Here is a 14,099-nt window from a genome sequence, read left to right as displayed (position 1 = left end):
ATGGGCACCGGTGAGGCAGGGAGGCGACCGAGGTGCTGGCCTGGCCGGCAGGGCCCGGCCGCGCCCCGCGTCCGGCCTGGCCGGGCCCCTCCGCTGCGCCCCGAGAGGAGCTCCCCGGTGGGAGAGGATCGGCCGCCCCGAGCCTCCCACCGGGGAGGCTATGGCTGTGCCCAGATAAATAAGGCCGCTTTGCAGGGAGCCGGGAGGGCGCCTCCTCCCTCCCCTCGCCCTCCTCCCCGCGCTCCTCCTCCGCCCTCCTCCCCCCGCTCCTCCGCGGCCGCCGGCGGCGCCGCGCGCGCCCCACACCCGGCCTTACGCGCCGCTCCCTCGCGCGCTCCCGGCACCGGTAGCCAATCCGGGCTGGCGAGCCCGGGCGGGGGTGCCGAGGATGCCGAGCCCCGCCCCGCCCCGCCGCGCCCTCCCGCGCGCAGAGCACGCTCCCGCCGCGGCGCCCACGGGCACGCGCCGGCCCGGCACGCGCCCCCGCTCCCCCTTGCCACGGGCGCCCGCACAATAACAAACCCGGCGCGCGGCGGGGCGGGGAGCGGAGAGGAGGGCCGGCAGGGCAGGAGGGAGGCGAAGGAAGGTCCAGGCCCGCGAACGGAGAGCCAGGCTGGAGCGAGCCCTGCCTCGGAGGAGCGGCGGGGACGCCGAATCCAGCGGGGCCCAGAGGATCGAGCCCTTGGGCGCCAGCGGTCCGACTCTCCCCCTCCCGGCCACTCCTGCGGAGCTGACGGCCGGGCCCTCTTCACCGCCCGGCCGTCACATCCTCCGCGCACCTGTGGGTACCAGGCCCCGGAACCTACCTCAGCGGGGGATACAGTTGCGCACCCGCAGAGCAAAGAAACAAGTGACCAGTAGATCATTTTGGAGAGAGACGAGCGTGATGGAGGTTCAAGAGGGCCACGTGATGGAGACCTCCGAGGGTGGAGGGGGGGCTCCTGAGGACAGGACACTAAACTGAGTCTCCCAAGGGAGAGAGGGCAAAGAAGTTGTTCAGGAAGGGGTGTGCAAAGGTCCTGAGGCACGTTCCCTCTGGAATGGGCCTGGAGAGAGGGTGGGACGGGGCGGGGCGGGAGGATTCGGAAGGCTCTGTCTGGGCCACTGGGGATGCTAGGCCTCCCAGCAGGCTCTGGGTGGAGGACCGAGGCTCATACTGCCCACCTCGGGACTTCCTGGCAGACAGCAGAGGGACCAGGTGTGGGGAGAGCAAAGAGGGGTCTTGGCACCAGGGAAAGAGCCTCAGGGCGGAGAGGCAGCCCCCTGAGAGCCTTAATAGAAAATGAAACCGGCTGTTGTTGGCAACATTTTGACAGGAAGCAGACCCAGGGGGACTGGTGTGAGGCGGGGCAGTGGGAGAGGGCAGGCTGACCCGCTGTGCTGGCCTGGGCGGTGCCGCTCAGGCAGTTGTGTGGGGTGCTGGCAGGGTGAGGACAGCTCTGTGTGTGGTGGGGACTGGCGCCCCTGTCCTGCTGACCCCGACCAAAGGAGGAGGCTTAGCGGGTTGGGTGGGGGTGCATGAAGAGCTGAAATGACTGGGGAGTACTGTCTGACCCAGCCTGTCACCTCCACGTGGGCTCAGCCCCGGGTGGGCAGGGGGTGGTGGGGCAGCCCAGACCCCGACCCCGGTGTGTACAGTGCCCTGACTGGGAGGCAGGGCTTCACTTTGCACTTTGCGGGGCTCTCGCCCCTCAGCAGGTGCCAGGGCCCAGGCAGAGAGCAGGCTGTGCCCACACCCAGAGCTCCCCTCCCCTGGAGCTTCCTCACTTGAAGCACCCCTCCCCTGGGACTCCCCTCACCTGGGACAACCTTCATCTGATCACCACATCACCTAAAACACCCCTGCACTCACTTGGGGCACCCCTCCCCTGGAGCTCCCGTCTTGATGCCTGGGCACAGAGGAGTCTCCCTAGCCCAGGCAGCCGGGGGTCTCCAGCTCTGGAGCACAAGGGGTGAGGGCGAAAGGCCGTCGGCACACTGTGCCCTGAGAACCTGGGGTTCCGGGAGAGGGAGCCACAGCTGCATCGCTGACCTCGAGGCCCTGCAGGCCTTTCCTTGGGGTGGGGTGTGTGCTCTGGGATCACAAACCTGGGTTCAAGTCCACCCTCCTGGGGTAGGGCCTCAGACAAGCAGGTTCCCTCTTGGAAAGTGAGTCTGGGGCCCAAGGGGTCGCCCTGGAGATCCTGGTGTGGCACAGGTGGGGACAGCCCCATGCTCCCCAGAGGTCAGGCTGCCCTGGACCCGCAGGGAGGACGGAACTGTGCCCCCACTGCCCCTGCTCCCCACCCAGAGGCACGGGCCTGAGAGGGCCTGCGGGGGGGACCACGTGGCGTGTGGAGGCCACAGGTGTGTTTGGCAGTCCTCAGCACTCTGAAGCCCGATGGGAGTCCAGAGAAGTGAGAACCTCGCAGCGTGGGGCGGCCCTGGCTGCTGTGGGAGGCAGCGGGTGGTAGGCCTCTGCTGCCTCCAGCTTCTGCTCCCTGCCTTCCCTCCTCCTGGGACCCAGGCCCAACTCGCCAAGTCAGGGGAGGGGGTGTTGGGGGTGGAGTGGCCAGGGCTGAGGATGACTCAGGGCCCAGCTGTCACCAAGGCAACCCTGTTGCCTAGCAATGGCGGTTTCCCAGTAACGTTGTCTCCTAGCAATGGGATATTTTCCCGGGCCTGGCTGGAGCCTGGCAGTTATTTTTAGCTCAGCTGCAAATCAATCTGCAGCTGCATTTTTGGCTCCTGGAGAAGATGCAAGGTGTATGTGGGGCGGTGGGAGGGAGGCAGTGGACTTCTCGTCAAGGGAGGAAACTTGCCATGTGTCCTAAGGTACAGGATCATAGGTGGGCCAAGCCAGAGTCCACCTGGGAGCAGGTGGGGGCTGTGCATGTGAAAGGGAACCAGAGGTTGTTTAGGCTGCCCAAGAGAGCTGACAGATGTGACTGTCTCCCTGATGGGGTCTCTGGGAGGGCCGGTCCCTCCAGCACCCTGGGGCTCCCTAGGTCAGTCTGACCAGGAGCCTTCCAGGCCAGTGTTGATGGTGGGCACCCCTGGAGTGTGCCACTGGGTGTCAGCTTCCTGGTACCACGTGGCTCTTGGTTGTGGGAACCATCCTGGTGTCTCAAGCCCCCAGCCCCTCCAAGGTGACAGCGCCCTGCCCCAGCTCAGCTGGAGCACACCTTCAGGAGGTCCTGGCTGCAGGGGTCTGGGTGCCCACAGGCTCAGCTGAGGCCACAGGCTTGCTGGCCTCTGCTCAGCCCACGTCTCTCCCTCTCCTCGACTTTCCTGAAACAGGAGCCCAAGTGAGAAGTCTCGGCAGCTGGGGGAACTTGACCCCTCTGGGCTTTCCCACCATTTCCTCAGGAGCTCAGCTAGCTGACCCCCTAAAGCCAGTTCCCGCCTCCCACAGGCCAGCTTCCTGTTCCTGGTTTGCCGTGGGCGCCAACCAGACCTGGGGTGTTGTTTCCAGCCGTCCATCCCCACTGACTCCGCCTGGGCTTTGTGTGGCTCCCACAGATCCCTGACAGCCCAGCCCCACCCCAATCTTGCGTGCTCCTCACCTGTGCCCTGCACCCTGCGGGGCTGCCCCCTGCCGGAGGGCATGGCCCACCTGAGACTGCTCCTGGTTCCACCATCTGCCCGTCCCCATCCAGGACCTGGGCTTTGAGTGGGAAGTGGAGAGAGGCCCGTTTTGGAGGGTCAGGGCACTGCAGGGTCTGGAGATGGGGGCACATGCAAGAGCCTCCAAATGGAACACAGCGTTGGGGGAGTTACCTGAGATTTGGGGTGTCATTCGTCTGTCCACACAATCTCTGGGTATTTACAGAGCACGTCTTCTCCTGCACCCACAGCCTTCTGGGCTTCTTGATGTGGGCAGCAGACCTCTGATGGCTAACCGCACTGGGTGCTTCAGAGAAGCACCCCTCGCAGGCTGTGGGGCCAGGAGCTGTGAGCAGAGGCAGCCTGCGGGGTCTTCTGCAGGTGACAGTCAGCGCCACCACCCAGCCCTTGGAGAAGCAGCTGGGCAGGAGGAAGGGGAAGCGTGTTATCGGGGGGCCACCTCAGGGCCAGGCTTGTGCCCTTGCCAGACTAGATCACTCTTTAGGAACCCCTCCCAGGAACCCAGGGACACTGTCCCATTCTCAGGGGGTGGGAGGGGGCGGACGGGGAGGGTGGGGAGCCAGGGCCCCCAGCGGGCAGAAGGAGGATCTGAAGCAAGTCTCCACGCTGACACCGGAGGGCGCCTGAAGCCCACTGTCAGCCTCGCCAGCCTGGGGCAAGGGTGGTCCAGGGCCCTCGGGGTCCCTCCAGAACTGGACCTAGGTCTCAGCAAAGGCGATTGACTGGGATTCCCGTTCCCTTCCTCCCACTGGAGACTCCTTTGCCTTCTATGTGCTCAGTGCCATGCCCTGTGTTCAGTTCAGTTGCTCAGTTGTGTTCGACTCTTTGTGACCCCATGGACTGCAGCATGCCAGGCTTCCCTGTCCATCACCAACTCCCAGAGTTTACTCAAACTCATGTCCATCGAGTCGGTGATGCCATCGAACCATTTCATCCTCTCCTCCTACCTTCAATCTTTCCCAACATCAGGGTCTTTTCCAATCAGTCAGTTCTTCGCATCAGGTGACCAAAGTACTGGAGTTTCAGCTTCAGCATCAACCTTTCCAATGAATATTCAGGACTGATCTCATTTAGAATGGACTGGTTGGATCTCCTTGCAGTCCAAGGGACTCTCAAGAGTCTTCTCCAACACCACAGTTCAAAAGCATCAATTCTTCAGCGCTCAGCTTTCTTTATAGTCCAACTCTCACATCCATGCATGACCACTGGAAAAACCATAGCCTTGACTAGCCGGAGCTTTGATGGCAAAGTAATGTCTCTGCTTTTTAATTCCAAGGAGTTTTTTCCAAGGAGCAAGCATCTTTTAATTTCATGGCTGCAGTCACCATCTACAGGATTTTGGAGCCCAAGAAAATAAAGTCTGTCACCGTTTGCATTGTTTCCCCATCTATTTGCCATTAAGTGATGGGACTGGATGCCATGATCTTAGTTTATTGAATGTTGAGTTGTAAGCCAACTGTTTCACTCTCCTCTTTCACTTTCACCAAGAGAACCTTTACTTCTTCTTCACTTTCTGCCATAAGGGTGGTATCATCTGTGTATCTGAGGTTATTGATATTTCTCCTGGCAATTTTGATTACAGCTTGTGTTTCATCCAGCCCAGCATTTTGCATGATGTACTCTGCATATAAGTTAAATAAGCAGGGTGACAATATACAGCCTTGACATGCTCCTTTCCAAATTTGGAACCAGTCTGTTGTTCCATGTCCAGTTCTAACTGTTGTTTCTTGACAGAAATACAGATTTCTCAGGAGGCAGGTAAGATGGTCTGGTGTTCCCATCTCTTTAAGAATTTTCCACAGTTTGTTGTGATCCACACAGTCAAAGGCTTTGACATAGTCAATGAATATTGGCAATTTGATCTCTGGTTCCTCTGCCTTTTCTAAATCCAGTCTGAACATCTGGAAGTTCACAGTTCACGTATTGTTGAAGCCTGGCTTGGAGAATTTTGAGCATTACCTTGCTAGTGTGAGATGAGTGCAATTGTGCGGTAGTTTGAACACTCTGGCATTGCCCTTCTTTGGGACTGCAATGAGAACTGACCTTTTCCAGTCCTGTGGCCACTGCTGAGTTTTCCAAATTTGCTGGCATATTGAGTGTAGCACTTTCACAGCATCATATTTTAGGATTTGAAATAGCTCAACTGGAATTCCATCACCTCCACTAGCTTTGTTCGTAGTGATGGTTCCTAAGGCCCACTTGACTTCATATTCCAGGATGTCTGGCTCTAGGTGAGTGATCACACTATCGTGGTTATCTGGGTCATGAAAATCTTTTTTGCCCTGTGCTCCCTTTTCTAAATTCGTAGTTGGGTAAAATACTTACAAAACTTAGCATCTTCACCATTTCCAAGTGTAGTGGGGTGTCACGTATGTGTGTCAAACCACTGTTACCACCCTCACCCACAAACACTCTTTTCCTCCCAGATGAACACCCTGTCCCCATTAAACACCAATTCCCCATCACCTTGCCCCAAGCAACCTCTGTTCTACTTTTTCACTATGAATTTGACTGTTTTAGGTACTTCATGTGAGTAGACTCATATTTTGTGACTGGCTCACCCCACTGAGAGGCTTCCCACATGATGCTAGTGGTAAAGAACCCACACCCTGGGTCAAGAAGCTTCCTTGGAGGAGGGTGTTGCAACCCACTCCAGTATTCTTGCCTGGAGAATCTCATGGACAGAGGAGCCTGGTGGGCTACAGTCCATGGGGTCCCAAAGAGCCGGACAGGACAGAGTGACTAACACTTTCACTTTCCCACCCGCCTTGCCTAGCGCCAGGGGCAACTGAGCCCTTGAACCCTGTGGGTGCCTGGCTTTTCATTGGCCTGGAAGGGCTGTGGGGCCAGGGAGGAGGCGGTGGTCTGCTCGGTCTGGCAGCAGCTCCAATGCCGCCTTCTCGTTGGCACCATCTGCTTCATCTGTCAGTGTGGACTTCTGGCCCAGGGCAGCAGGAGGCCAGGGCGGGAAACCTCACACCCAGAGATGGCAAAGGGTCTATGTCAGCCAAAGCTCTCAGGGACCCCAAGCGGTACTGAGGCTGCAGTCCTGGGTTTGGTCCTAAGACCTCTGTAATCTGACCCCAGCATTTCACCAGGCTCTTTGGGGCTTATCTGCTGGGTCCACACCTTGAGACCTTTGCCAAGGTTGTTTGCCATCCTCCCTTTTGTCTGGCCGTCTCTGCAATCCCCAGCTGACCGCCACCCGCCTCTCCTCCTGCCCTGGCCTCCACAGTGACACTGGCTGCAAGTTTCCTCTAAGAGAGTGGGCCCAGCTCCAGCTTCGCCTGACCTACCAGGGCCTGACTCCAGGGCTAGGGCAGTTCTTGCTCCTGCTTCTTCACCGAGCCGAGTCCGCATCCCGGGGTTACCCACCTGGCACGTGGGAAGTCACCAGGGCCAGGCTGGGGAGAGATGGGGGAAGTAGGCCCAGGTACCACTCTTGGAGAGACCCCCCAGATGAAGCCCCCATACCCCAGATGTTCCAGTGGGCACCACTGCCGCCGAGGGCCTGGAGGACAGGGGCCCGAACAGGACGGCGTGCAGGGCGAGGCTGGAGGCGCGGGGAGTGGGGGGACCTTGAGGAGGTGACGCAGAACTCCTCGTCCGTGGAGCCCCCTCCCCGGCGCCTCCCGGGCCCCTGGCGATCCGCCCAACCGAGAGCGCCGCTGCAATTGGTGGAAAGTTCGGGGCCGGCGGCGGGATTGGCCGTCCGGCCCTCCCACTGCCTGCGCTGCTCCCGGGCTCCGGCCCGGTGCGGGGCCAGCGGCGCGGGCGCGCGGGGCTGCGCGGGGCCTGGGCCAATGCCCCGGCTGCTCCTGCCGCGCCCTCGCGCGCCCCCGCGCGCCCCCGCGCCATGCCGCCCCCTGCGCTGCTCTGCGCGCTTTGCTTCTGCCTCTTGGCCGCGGCCGCTCGCGCCGGCTACTCGGAGGACCGCTGCAGCTGGAGGGGCAGGTACGAGCCCCACTGGAAACCCCCACGGGCCAACCCCGTGTGCGCCTCTTAGGCGGGGGCTGGGAGATGTGTCGCCTGCCCTTTCGGGCGCTCCGTCCCGGCGCCGAACCCTTGCTTTTGCCACCTTCGCCTCCCAGTCTCTGAACCCCGGGCCTCAGTTTCGTTCTCCACCAAGTGGACGCGGCTTTTCGTGCTTTCGGGGACGGGGTGCATGGGGAACGGGCTGGCCGGGTGGGGACGCCGGCCGCCCGTCTCAGCGCCGCCTGTCCGTCCGCAGCGGCCTGACCCAGGAGCCCGGCAGCGTGGGACAGCTCGCCCTGGCCTGTGTGGAGGGCGAGATCGAGTGGCTGTACCCGGCCGGGGCGCTGCGCCTCACCCTGGGCGGCTCCGCGCCCGGCGCGCAGCCCCGCATCGTCTGCTTGAGGCCGACGCGGCCCTTCTCAGGCGCCCAAGTCTTCGCGGAGCGGGAGGGCGGAGAGCTAGATTTGCTGCTGGCCGAGGGCCCAGGCCCAGCCGGGGCCCGATGCGCGCGCTGGGGTCCCCGCGAGCGCCGGGCCCTCTTCCTGCAGGCCACCCCGCATCCCGACCTCAGCCGCCGCGAGGCCTCCTTCCGCTTTGAGCTGCGGGAGAACGGGCGTCCGGAGCTGCCCCCGCAGGCCCTCAGCCTTGGAGCGGATGGTGAGCGCGGGTCTGGGTGGAGACCTGACTGTCTTCCCCACCGCACCTGGGGAGAAACTGAGGCGGCCTGTCACAGGCAGGGCAGGTGGGGAGGGGCAGGGGGCAGAATCCTGGAAGGTGAGGCCAGGCAGGGCCATCTGGGCCCCTGGACCTGAAGGGCTGGGGCTGGGGGGATGACGGCCAAAGCTGTCCAGGGCTCCCTGGCCCGGCGGTGACCTTCCTCCCCTCCCCCAGCCCAGTATAACAGAAGTCCACTGTGAGCCCGTCACCATGGAGACGCAGCCCCGCCTCCCCTCCCCACCCCCCCGCCCCGCCCTGGGCACCAGACCCAGCTCTTTGCTCTCCTGGAGGTCGGAGCCTGACCCCAAGGGGGATGGGGGCGATCTCTGCTCTGTCCCCTGACCCTCAAACCCATCATAACCTCCTGCCCCGTGGGCTGGGCTGGTGTCTTTGAGCCCCAGGAAGCAGCTCTGGGAGACAGGGAGTTACCGCCTGCTGGTGCTGCGTGGGAGACAGGCAGGCACTGGCCCTGCAGCTCCAGGCCCGTGGGCCCTGTGCCTGCGTGCCGGCCCATGTCTGTGTGTGCATCACACACGCACGAGCCTTTAGTGTTACAAGTGCAGGGTGTCTTCAGAGTGTGCACACAAGTTTCCTGAGACCCCAGGTACCATCAGGACCTGAGGGGGCTCTGGGAGCTTGCCCTCGCCCTCCTGTGTCCAGCTAGGGGAGGGCTCAGGGCGCCACTTCTGACCTGCCCTGCATGTCAGCTGCCTGCAGACCCTGCAGTGATGCCGAGCTCCTCCTGGCCGTGTGCACCAGTGACTTTGGTGAGTGCCCTGCTGCGGGGCAGGTGTGGGGAGCAGCCGAGGGCCTGTCTTCCCCTGAGGCCACTGGCCAACACGTGTCCCCACAGTGATCTACGGAACCATCCTCGGGGTCACCCACGATGCAGAGCTACAGGAGTCTGTCATCACCGTGGCAGCTGCCCGCGTCCTCCGCCAGACGCTGCCAGTTTTCTGGGTGGAGGGCCCCGGGGGCCAGGGGCAGGCCTCCATTCGCACCCCACTGCACTGCGGCGTGCGCCCGGCCCTGGCACCTTCCTCTTCATGGGCTGGAGCCGCTTTGGTGAGGCCTGGCTGGGCTGTGCTCCCCGCCTCCAGGAATTCAGCCGTGCCTATGCGTCTGCCCACGCTGACCACCTGCACCCCTGTGAGGTGGTGCTGGACTGACAGGCCTGGGAGCAGGGTGCTGGGGAGGGTGGGGGGTGGCCTGCGGACAGCATCACAGTGTCACCTGCTTTTGAGGTAACAGCGATGACCAATAAGAGCGCTGAATGGATGAGCCAGTGTGCATATGGTCCCCAGCCCGGGCCGCCTCACTCCGTTCTCTCCTCCCACAGTCTCGGGGCTGCACAGCTCCCTCTTCAGAGAGCCCAAGACCGCGGCCATGCAGCCCATGCCCAGGCGAGGGGCTGCTGCTGGGGGGCACACAGGGACCCCCTCTCACGTGACCCTCGGTTTGCTGCCCCAATACCAGGTGCTTCTACCACTCAGAGTGCGAATGAAAAGGGGCCGTAACCCCCAAGGTCTCAGGTGGGCAGGCAGGTGACACCACTTCCCACCCTGAGGGAAGGGGCTGCAGTTTGGCAACCTGCTGACTTCCCCAAGTGGTGTGCTGCAAGCCCAGCAGTCACCCTGGCCCCACCCCACCCATGGGGAAGAATGGGCCTCTGTCCCCGGCCGCTCCGATGTGCTTCCCCCACAATTGTGGGGTCTCTCCTGCAGGGGTCCTATTTGTTGCCCATTTCCAGTGGGTGGTGGCACACAATGGGCTCTCTTAAGGACCATTTTCACCACCTCTCCCCAGTGGCCTAATTGTCGTTGTCCTGGACCACGCTGAAGGCCCTGAGGCTGAAAGGCCCCAGTGCTGGGCAGGGGGTGGGGAGACAGGCGGGGGTCGGGGGCTGTGCATGGGGGACTTCGGAAAATGGAACAAGATGGCTCTGCTGACCCAGTCCCATAGCTCATATCTGGGGAGATTCTTGGGCTGAGCCCCAGAAACAACTTTCCTTGCAGTCCTCACTGCAGAAGCGGCCCTGCCATCCTGCTGGCAGGAAGAGAGCAAGGGTCCTCAGGGCACCTGCTGCCAGACTCAGCTGGTGTAGGTACCTTGTGTGGTCACGCCCTGTGCAGACAGCGTGACACTCTAGTGGCTGCTCTGGAGTTTCCGTGGGGCAGACTGTCTAAGGCTACAGTGTCGGGGGGTCATACTTCTTCACTCGGACGGGCCGCTTGCTGAGGGGACTGCTGAGAACTGTGAGGGGGAGTACAGTCACCCTGGAAAGCAAGCGCCCCTGGGTTCCTCCCACCTCTGCTGTTCTTAAGGCTCCTTGCTGAGCCTTTTGCTCCCTCGGACTCAGACTGGCAACCCCAGATTGCTCGGGGCTCAGGCCCCAGACCTCCCCTCCTGAGTACATCCTGAGGGAGGCCAGCCTCCTGCCTTTAAATACCACCAACATGCTGATGACCCCACATTTGGATTTCCTGTGGATCTCTCTCCTCGACCAGACCCTTGTATACCTGTTTCCCTCCCCCCCAACAGGGAGTATCTCAGTAAAGACCAGAGGAGAAGGAGGCGGGTGTGCTCTCCTGCCGCCTCCTCCTCTCTGCAGAGGCCCTGGCCGAGGAGGGCTTCCTCTCCAGACCTGAGGGGTGCCTTACCCTTGGCTCTTGGCATGATGCTCTGGCCAGCTCTCCTCTTCTTTGGAGAGAGGCCTACGGCCATACCCAGTGGTCACTGGGGATTGCCTCTGGGACCATCTGTCATAAAAACGTAGGGCAGCTGCCTTGGGGGTGGGCCCTCGGCTAGACACTGGCCTCTGCCCACCTGCCCCAGGAAGTGCCTCCGGAGAAGCACCTCTGATGCACACATCCTCCTCCAGAGAAAGTGTTGGCTTTGCAACCAGCTCAGGAGGAGCAGGAAGAGCAGGAGTTGGTGTGGTCAACAGGACCAACGGAGCCCCAGGGTGCTCTGGGAGAAGCCAGGAAGGCTTGGGCCTGGAGCATCATGCCTGCTCTCCAGGAGTGGCCAAAGGGAAAGGTGTGGGTGAGCATGTGGGCCGGGGCCATGGGAGCAGATGCCTTTGGGGCACCGCTGGGTGCATGTACTCACAGAGGTGTGCACTGGTGCCCAAAGGTGAAGGGCAGATGCAGGGGTGAAAGTGAAGGACTTGTGAATGTGCACACAGCGGAGTCTGGGTAGGCGCTGACATTCCCTTGACCAGCTTTTATTCAGTTTCTTCTAGATGTCAGGTGCTGTGCCAGGCACCAGGAATAATTTGAGGAACTAAAGAGGCAAGAATGGGATGCTGTGTAATCCCAGTGCACGTCCTCCCTTTCTGGGGAGGGGCAGTGGGAGCCAGGAAGGAGGCAGGAGATTCTGGGTTGGGGGTGGGAGCAGCCCTCCTCATCCCCAGTACTCGGGCCTTGGAGCAGGGCACAAGGATACCTGTCTTCCATGCTGGTGGCAGCTGGGGCCCCAGTGTGAAGCAGTCTGCACTTGGTGGGGGGGGGGGGGGGGACAGTGGTATCCGGCAGGTCCACCTTGCCTGAAGCAGCATGGATGGAGGAGGAGCCTATGGGCAGACAAGTTTCTACTACTCAAGGCCTTCTGGCCTCAGCAGGGGGTCCTGGCTCCTGCCAGTTCCCTCTCCCGTTCGCAAGTTCTGCCAGGGCACTTCTGGGAGTTCAATCTTTCTTGGTGTGTGTAATGCTTTCTGGAGAAGGGAGGTGGTCTCCCCAGTTCTTGGGGCTCTTCCTCTCACCCCCATGTCTGGGCCAGTTGCCAGAGGGTCCAGCCACTCGTATTCGGCTCCCGTCCCGTCGCGCTAAGACAGCCATCTCTCTTCTCGGTTCTGCTGAATTCCTCCTTGTCAACCCCCGCGCCGGCCCCTCAGCGGAACCCCAACACCCCCGCCCCCGCCCCTGCAGAGCCAGGCGTTTCCCGCGCACTCGGGCTCGTTGCCTTCAGCTGTGGGAGGGCCCGGGCCCCCCGAGACTGCTCCTAGGCTCGGCGGACGATCGGAGTGTGCTGGCCGCCACCTCAGCCGCGCGAGCCCTTCCCCGCGGGCGGACCGCCGCCCCTGGGCTCCAGCCAGGCCGCACGGGCCTCCGCCGCCAGTCCCTGGGGCCCGGTACTGCCTCCCGCGGGCGGCCCACGCTCTGAGACGCGCAGCACCGGGGTCTGCAGCAACAGGCCGCGGCTACGCGCCGCATGCTGTGCGGCCAGAAACCCCCAGGATCGCCCCGGAACCCGCGGGACGGGCCCGGGGCCCGGGGGAAGCGGGATGCGACGGACCGGCCGCTTCCGGCGTCTTGGCGCGGCTATCGCCCGCCCTTCCGGCGTCGGCGCTCAGGGTCCGGCCGGCGCGGAGAAAGCCGAGGGCGGCGGGGGGGGTCTCTGGCCCGGGGCTGTGGCGTGAGGGTCTCGGGCCTGAGCCGGGGAGGGTCCCTGCGGCCGGACGCCCCTAAGCCGGTTCCCCGCAGCCATGGAGCAGGACGACCCGGCCGAGGCGCTGACGGAACTGCGCGAGCGGCGGCCTGGCCCGTTGGAGCTGCTGCAGGTGGCGGCGGGCTCGGGCCTGGCCGTCTACGCCGTGTGGGCGCTGCTGCTTCAGCCCGGCTTCCGCCGCGTGCCGCTGCGCCTGCAGGTGCGAGGCCGGGGCGCGGCCGGCCCGCGCAGGCCGGGTGGGCCGGGGCGCTGAGCGCAGGTGTGAGGCGGAGGGTGCTGCTGCGTCGGGGCTGTGGGGTGGGGCTCGCTTCAAGTGGGAGCTGACAGCCCTCGCCCAGAGACGAGGCCCAGGAGGAGGCCCACCCTCACAGCCCCGCCTTCCGCGTTCAGGTGCCCTATGTCGGCGCGAGTGCCAGGCAGGTGGAGCACGTGTTGTTGTTGCTGCGAGGCCGTCCTGGGAAGACAGTGGACCTGGGCTCTGGGGACGGCAGGATTGTAAGGACTGTGTGTGTCGGGGACATCTTTGCTATAACCTGTTCTGTGAGCGCGCCTCCGCGTCTCTTGGTCCTGACTCTCTGGGCCCACAGGTGCTGGCTGCCCACAGGTGCGGCCTCCGCCCCGCTGTGGGCTACGAGCTGAACCCCTGGCTGGTGGGACTGGCGCGGCTGCGTGCCTGGAGGGCAGGCTGTGCTGACAGTGTCCGCTACCACCGTGAGGACCTCTGGAAGGTAACCCAGGGAGCCCCGGACCCCCTGAGATCCCACGCCTGATCACGCTTCCAGTTCTGGCTTGGCCGCTCTGCTGACAGCGCCGGGTGCCTCTATCACCTGGCAGGCTGGGGCTGGGCCTTGGAAGCTGTGGTGACTCCATGCTCACCAACCTGTTTCCCAGCTGGGGTGACTTCCTCTTCCTGCAGGTGAGCCTGAGGGACTGCCACAATGTGTCTGTGTTCCTGGCTCCTAGTGTGGTAGGTCTGGGGTTTGCTGACTCCATGGGACGCCCAGGCCATCCCCAGTGTAGGCACTGGACCTGGGGGAGCTGCTAGGGGGAGCCATGTCCCCCCCGCCCACGCCATCCTCCCCTCTCTCCCACAGCTCCCATTGCTGGAGGACAAGCTGCAGGCAGAGTTGCCTGCAGGAGCCCGCGTGGTGTCTGGGCGCTTTCCCCTCCCCACCTGGCAGCCTGTGGCTGTGGTAGGTGAGGGCCTGGACCGAGTCTGGGCCTATGACATCCACAGAGGTGGGCCAGCTGGGCAGGCTGTGCCAGGGCCCAGTTCTGCCTCCGTACTTGGAACCCCCAATTTTCATTCTGGCTGACTGCATGCAATAAAGACTCTGGGCTCCACCCTGATT

General features: G+C 62.9%; 2 protein-coding genes across 5 annotated transcripts; both read left to right on the top strand.

The window, feature by feature from the left end:
- Nucleotides 1-7,444: 7,444 nt before the first annotated feature.
- On the top strand, nt 7,445-9,792 carry METRN (meteorin, glial cell differentiation regulator). The gene is given in 5 exon segments (XM_055408857.2): nt 7,445-7,560; nt 7,838-8,238; nt 9,006-9,065; nt 9,152-9,316; nt 9,319-9,792. Coding segments are annotated over 5 exon segments (873 nt in total). The 5' UTR covers nt 7,445-7,462; the 3' UTR covers nt 9,468-9,792.
- Nucleotides 9,793-12,623: 2,831 nt separating this feature from the next.
- Nucleotides 12,624-14,097, top strand: ANTKMT (adenine nucleotide translocase lysine methyltransferase). 4 transcript variants are annotated; one of them, XM_055409086.2, is made up of 5 exons: nt 12,626-12,946; nt 13,138-13,251; nt 13,335-13,475; nt 13,664-13,714; nt 13,842-14,097. In XM_055409086.2, exons 1-5 carry the CDS (start codon nt 12,785-12,787, stop codon nt 14,061-14,063), a joined length of 690 nt encoding a protein of 229 aa, XP_055265061.1. In that variant the 5' UTR covers nt 12,626-12,784; the 3' UTR covers nt 14,064-14,097. The 4 variants fall into 4 exon arrangements, with proteins under 4 accessions (XP_088688926.1, XP_088688927.1, XP_055265061.1 ...); XM_055409087.2 differs by having other exon boundaries at nt 12,627-12,946; nt 13,138-13,242; XM_088832800.1 differs by lacking the exon at nt 13,664-13,714 and having other exon boundaries at nt 12,624-12,946.
- The last annotated feature ends 2 nt before the right edge of the window (nt 14,098-14,099 follow it).

Source organism: Moschus berezovskii, chromosome 27 (assembly GCF_049115385.1).
Source record: "Moschus berezovskii isolate FMDL1 chromosome 27, NW_MosBer_1.0, whole genome shotgun sequence".
Taxonomy (NCBI): domain Eukaryota; kingdom Metazoa; phylum Chordata; class Mammalia; order Artiodactyla; family Moschidae; genus Moschus; species Moschus berezovskii.
Note: the sequence above shows the minus strand (reverse complement) of the source record. Positions and strands in the feature narration are given on the sequence as shown.

Excerpts from the sequence above, each read along its gene's own strand:
- ANTKMT (XM_055409086.2), top strand. The coding sequence starts at position 12,785 with ATGGAGCAGGACGACCCGGCCGAGGCGCTGACGGAACTGCGCGAGCGG. Across the intron at positions 13,252-13,334 it reads ACGGCAGGATTGTAAGGACT|GTGCTGGCTGCCCACAGGTG; the intron begins GTGTGTGTCGGG and ends CTGGGCCCACAG. Across the intron at positions 13,715-13,841 it reads TGTTCCTGGCTCCTAGTGTG|CTCCCATTGCTGGAGGACAA; the intron begins GTAGGTCTGGGG and ends TCTCTCCCACAG.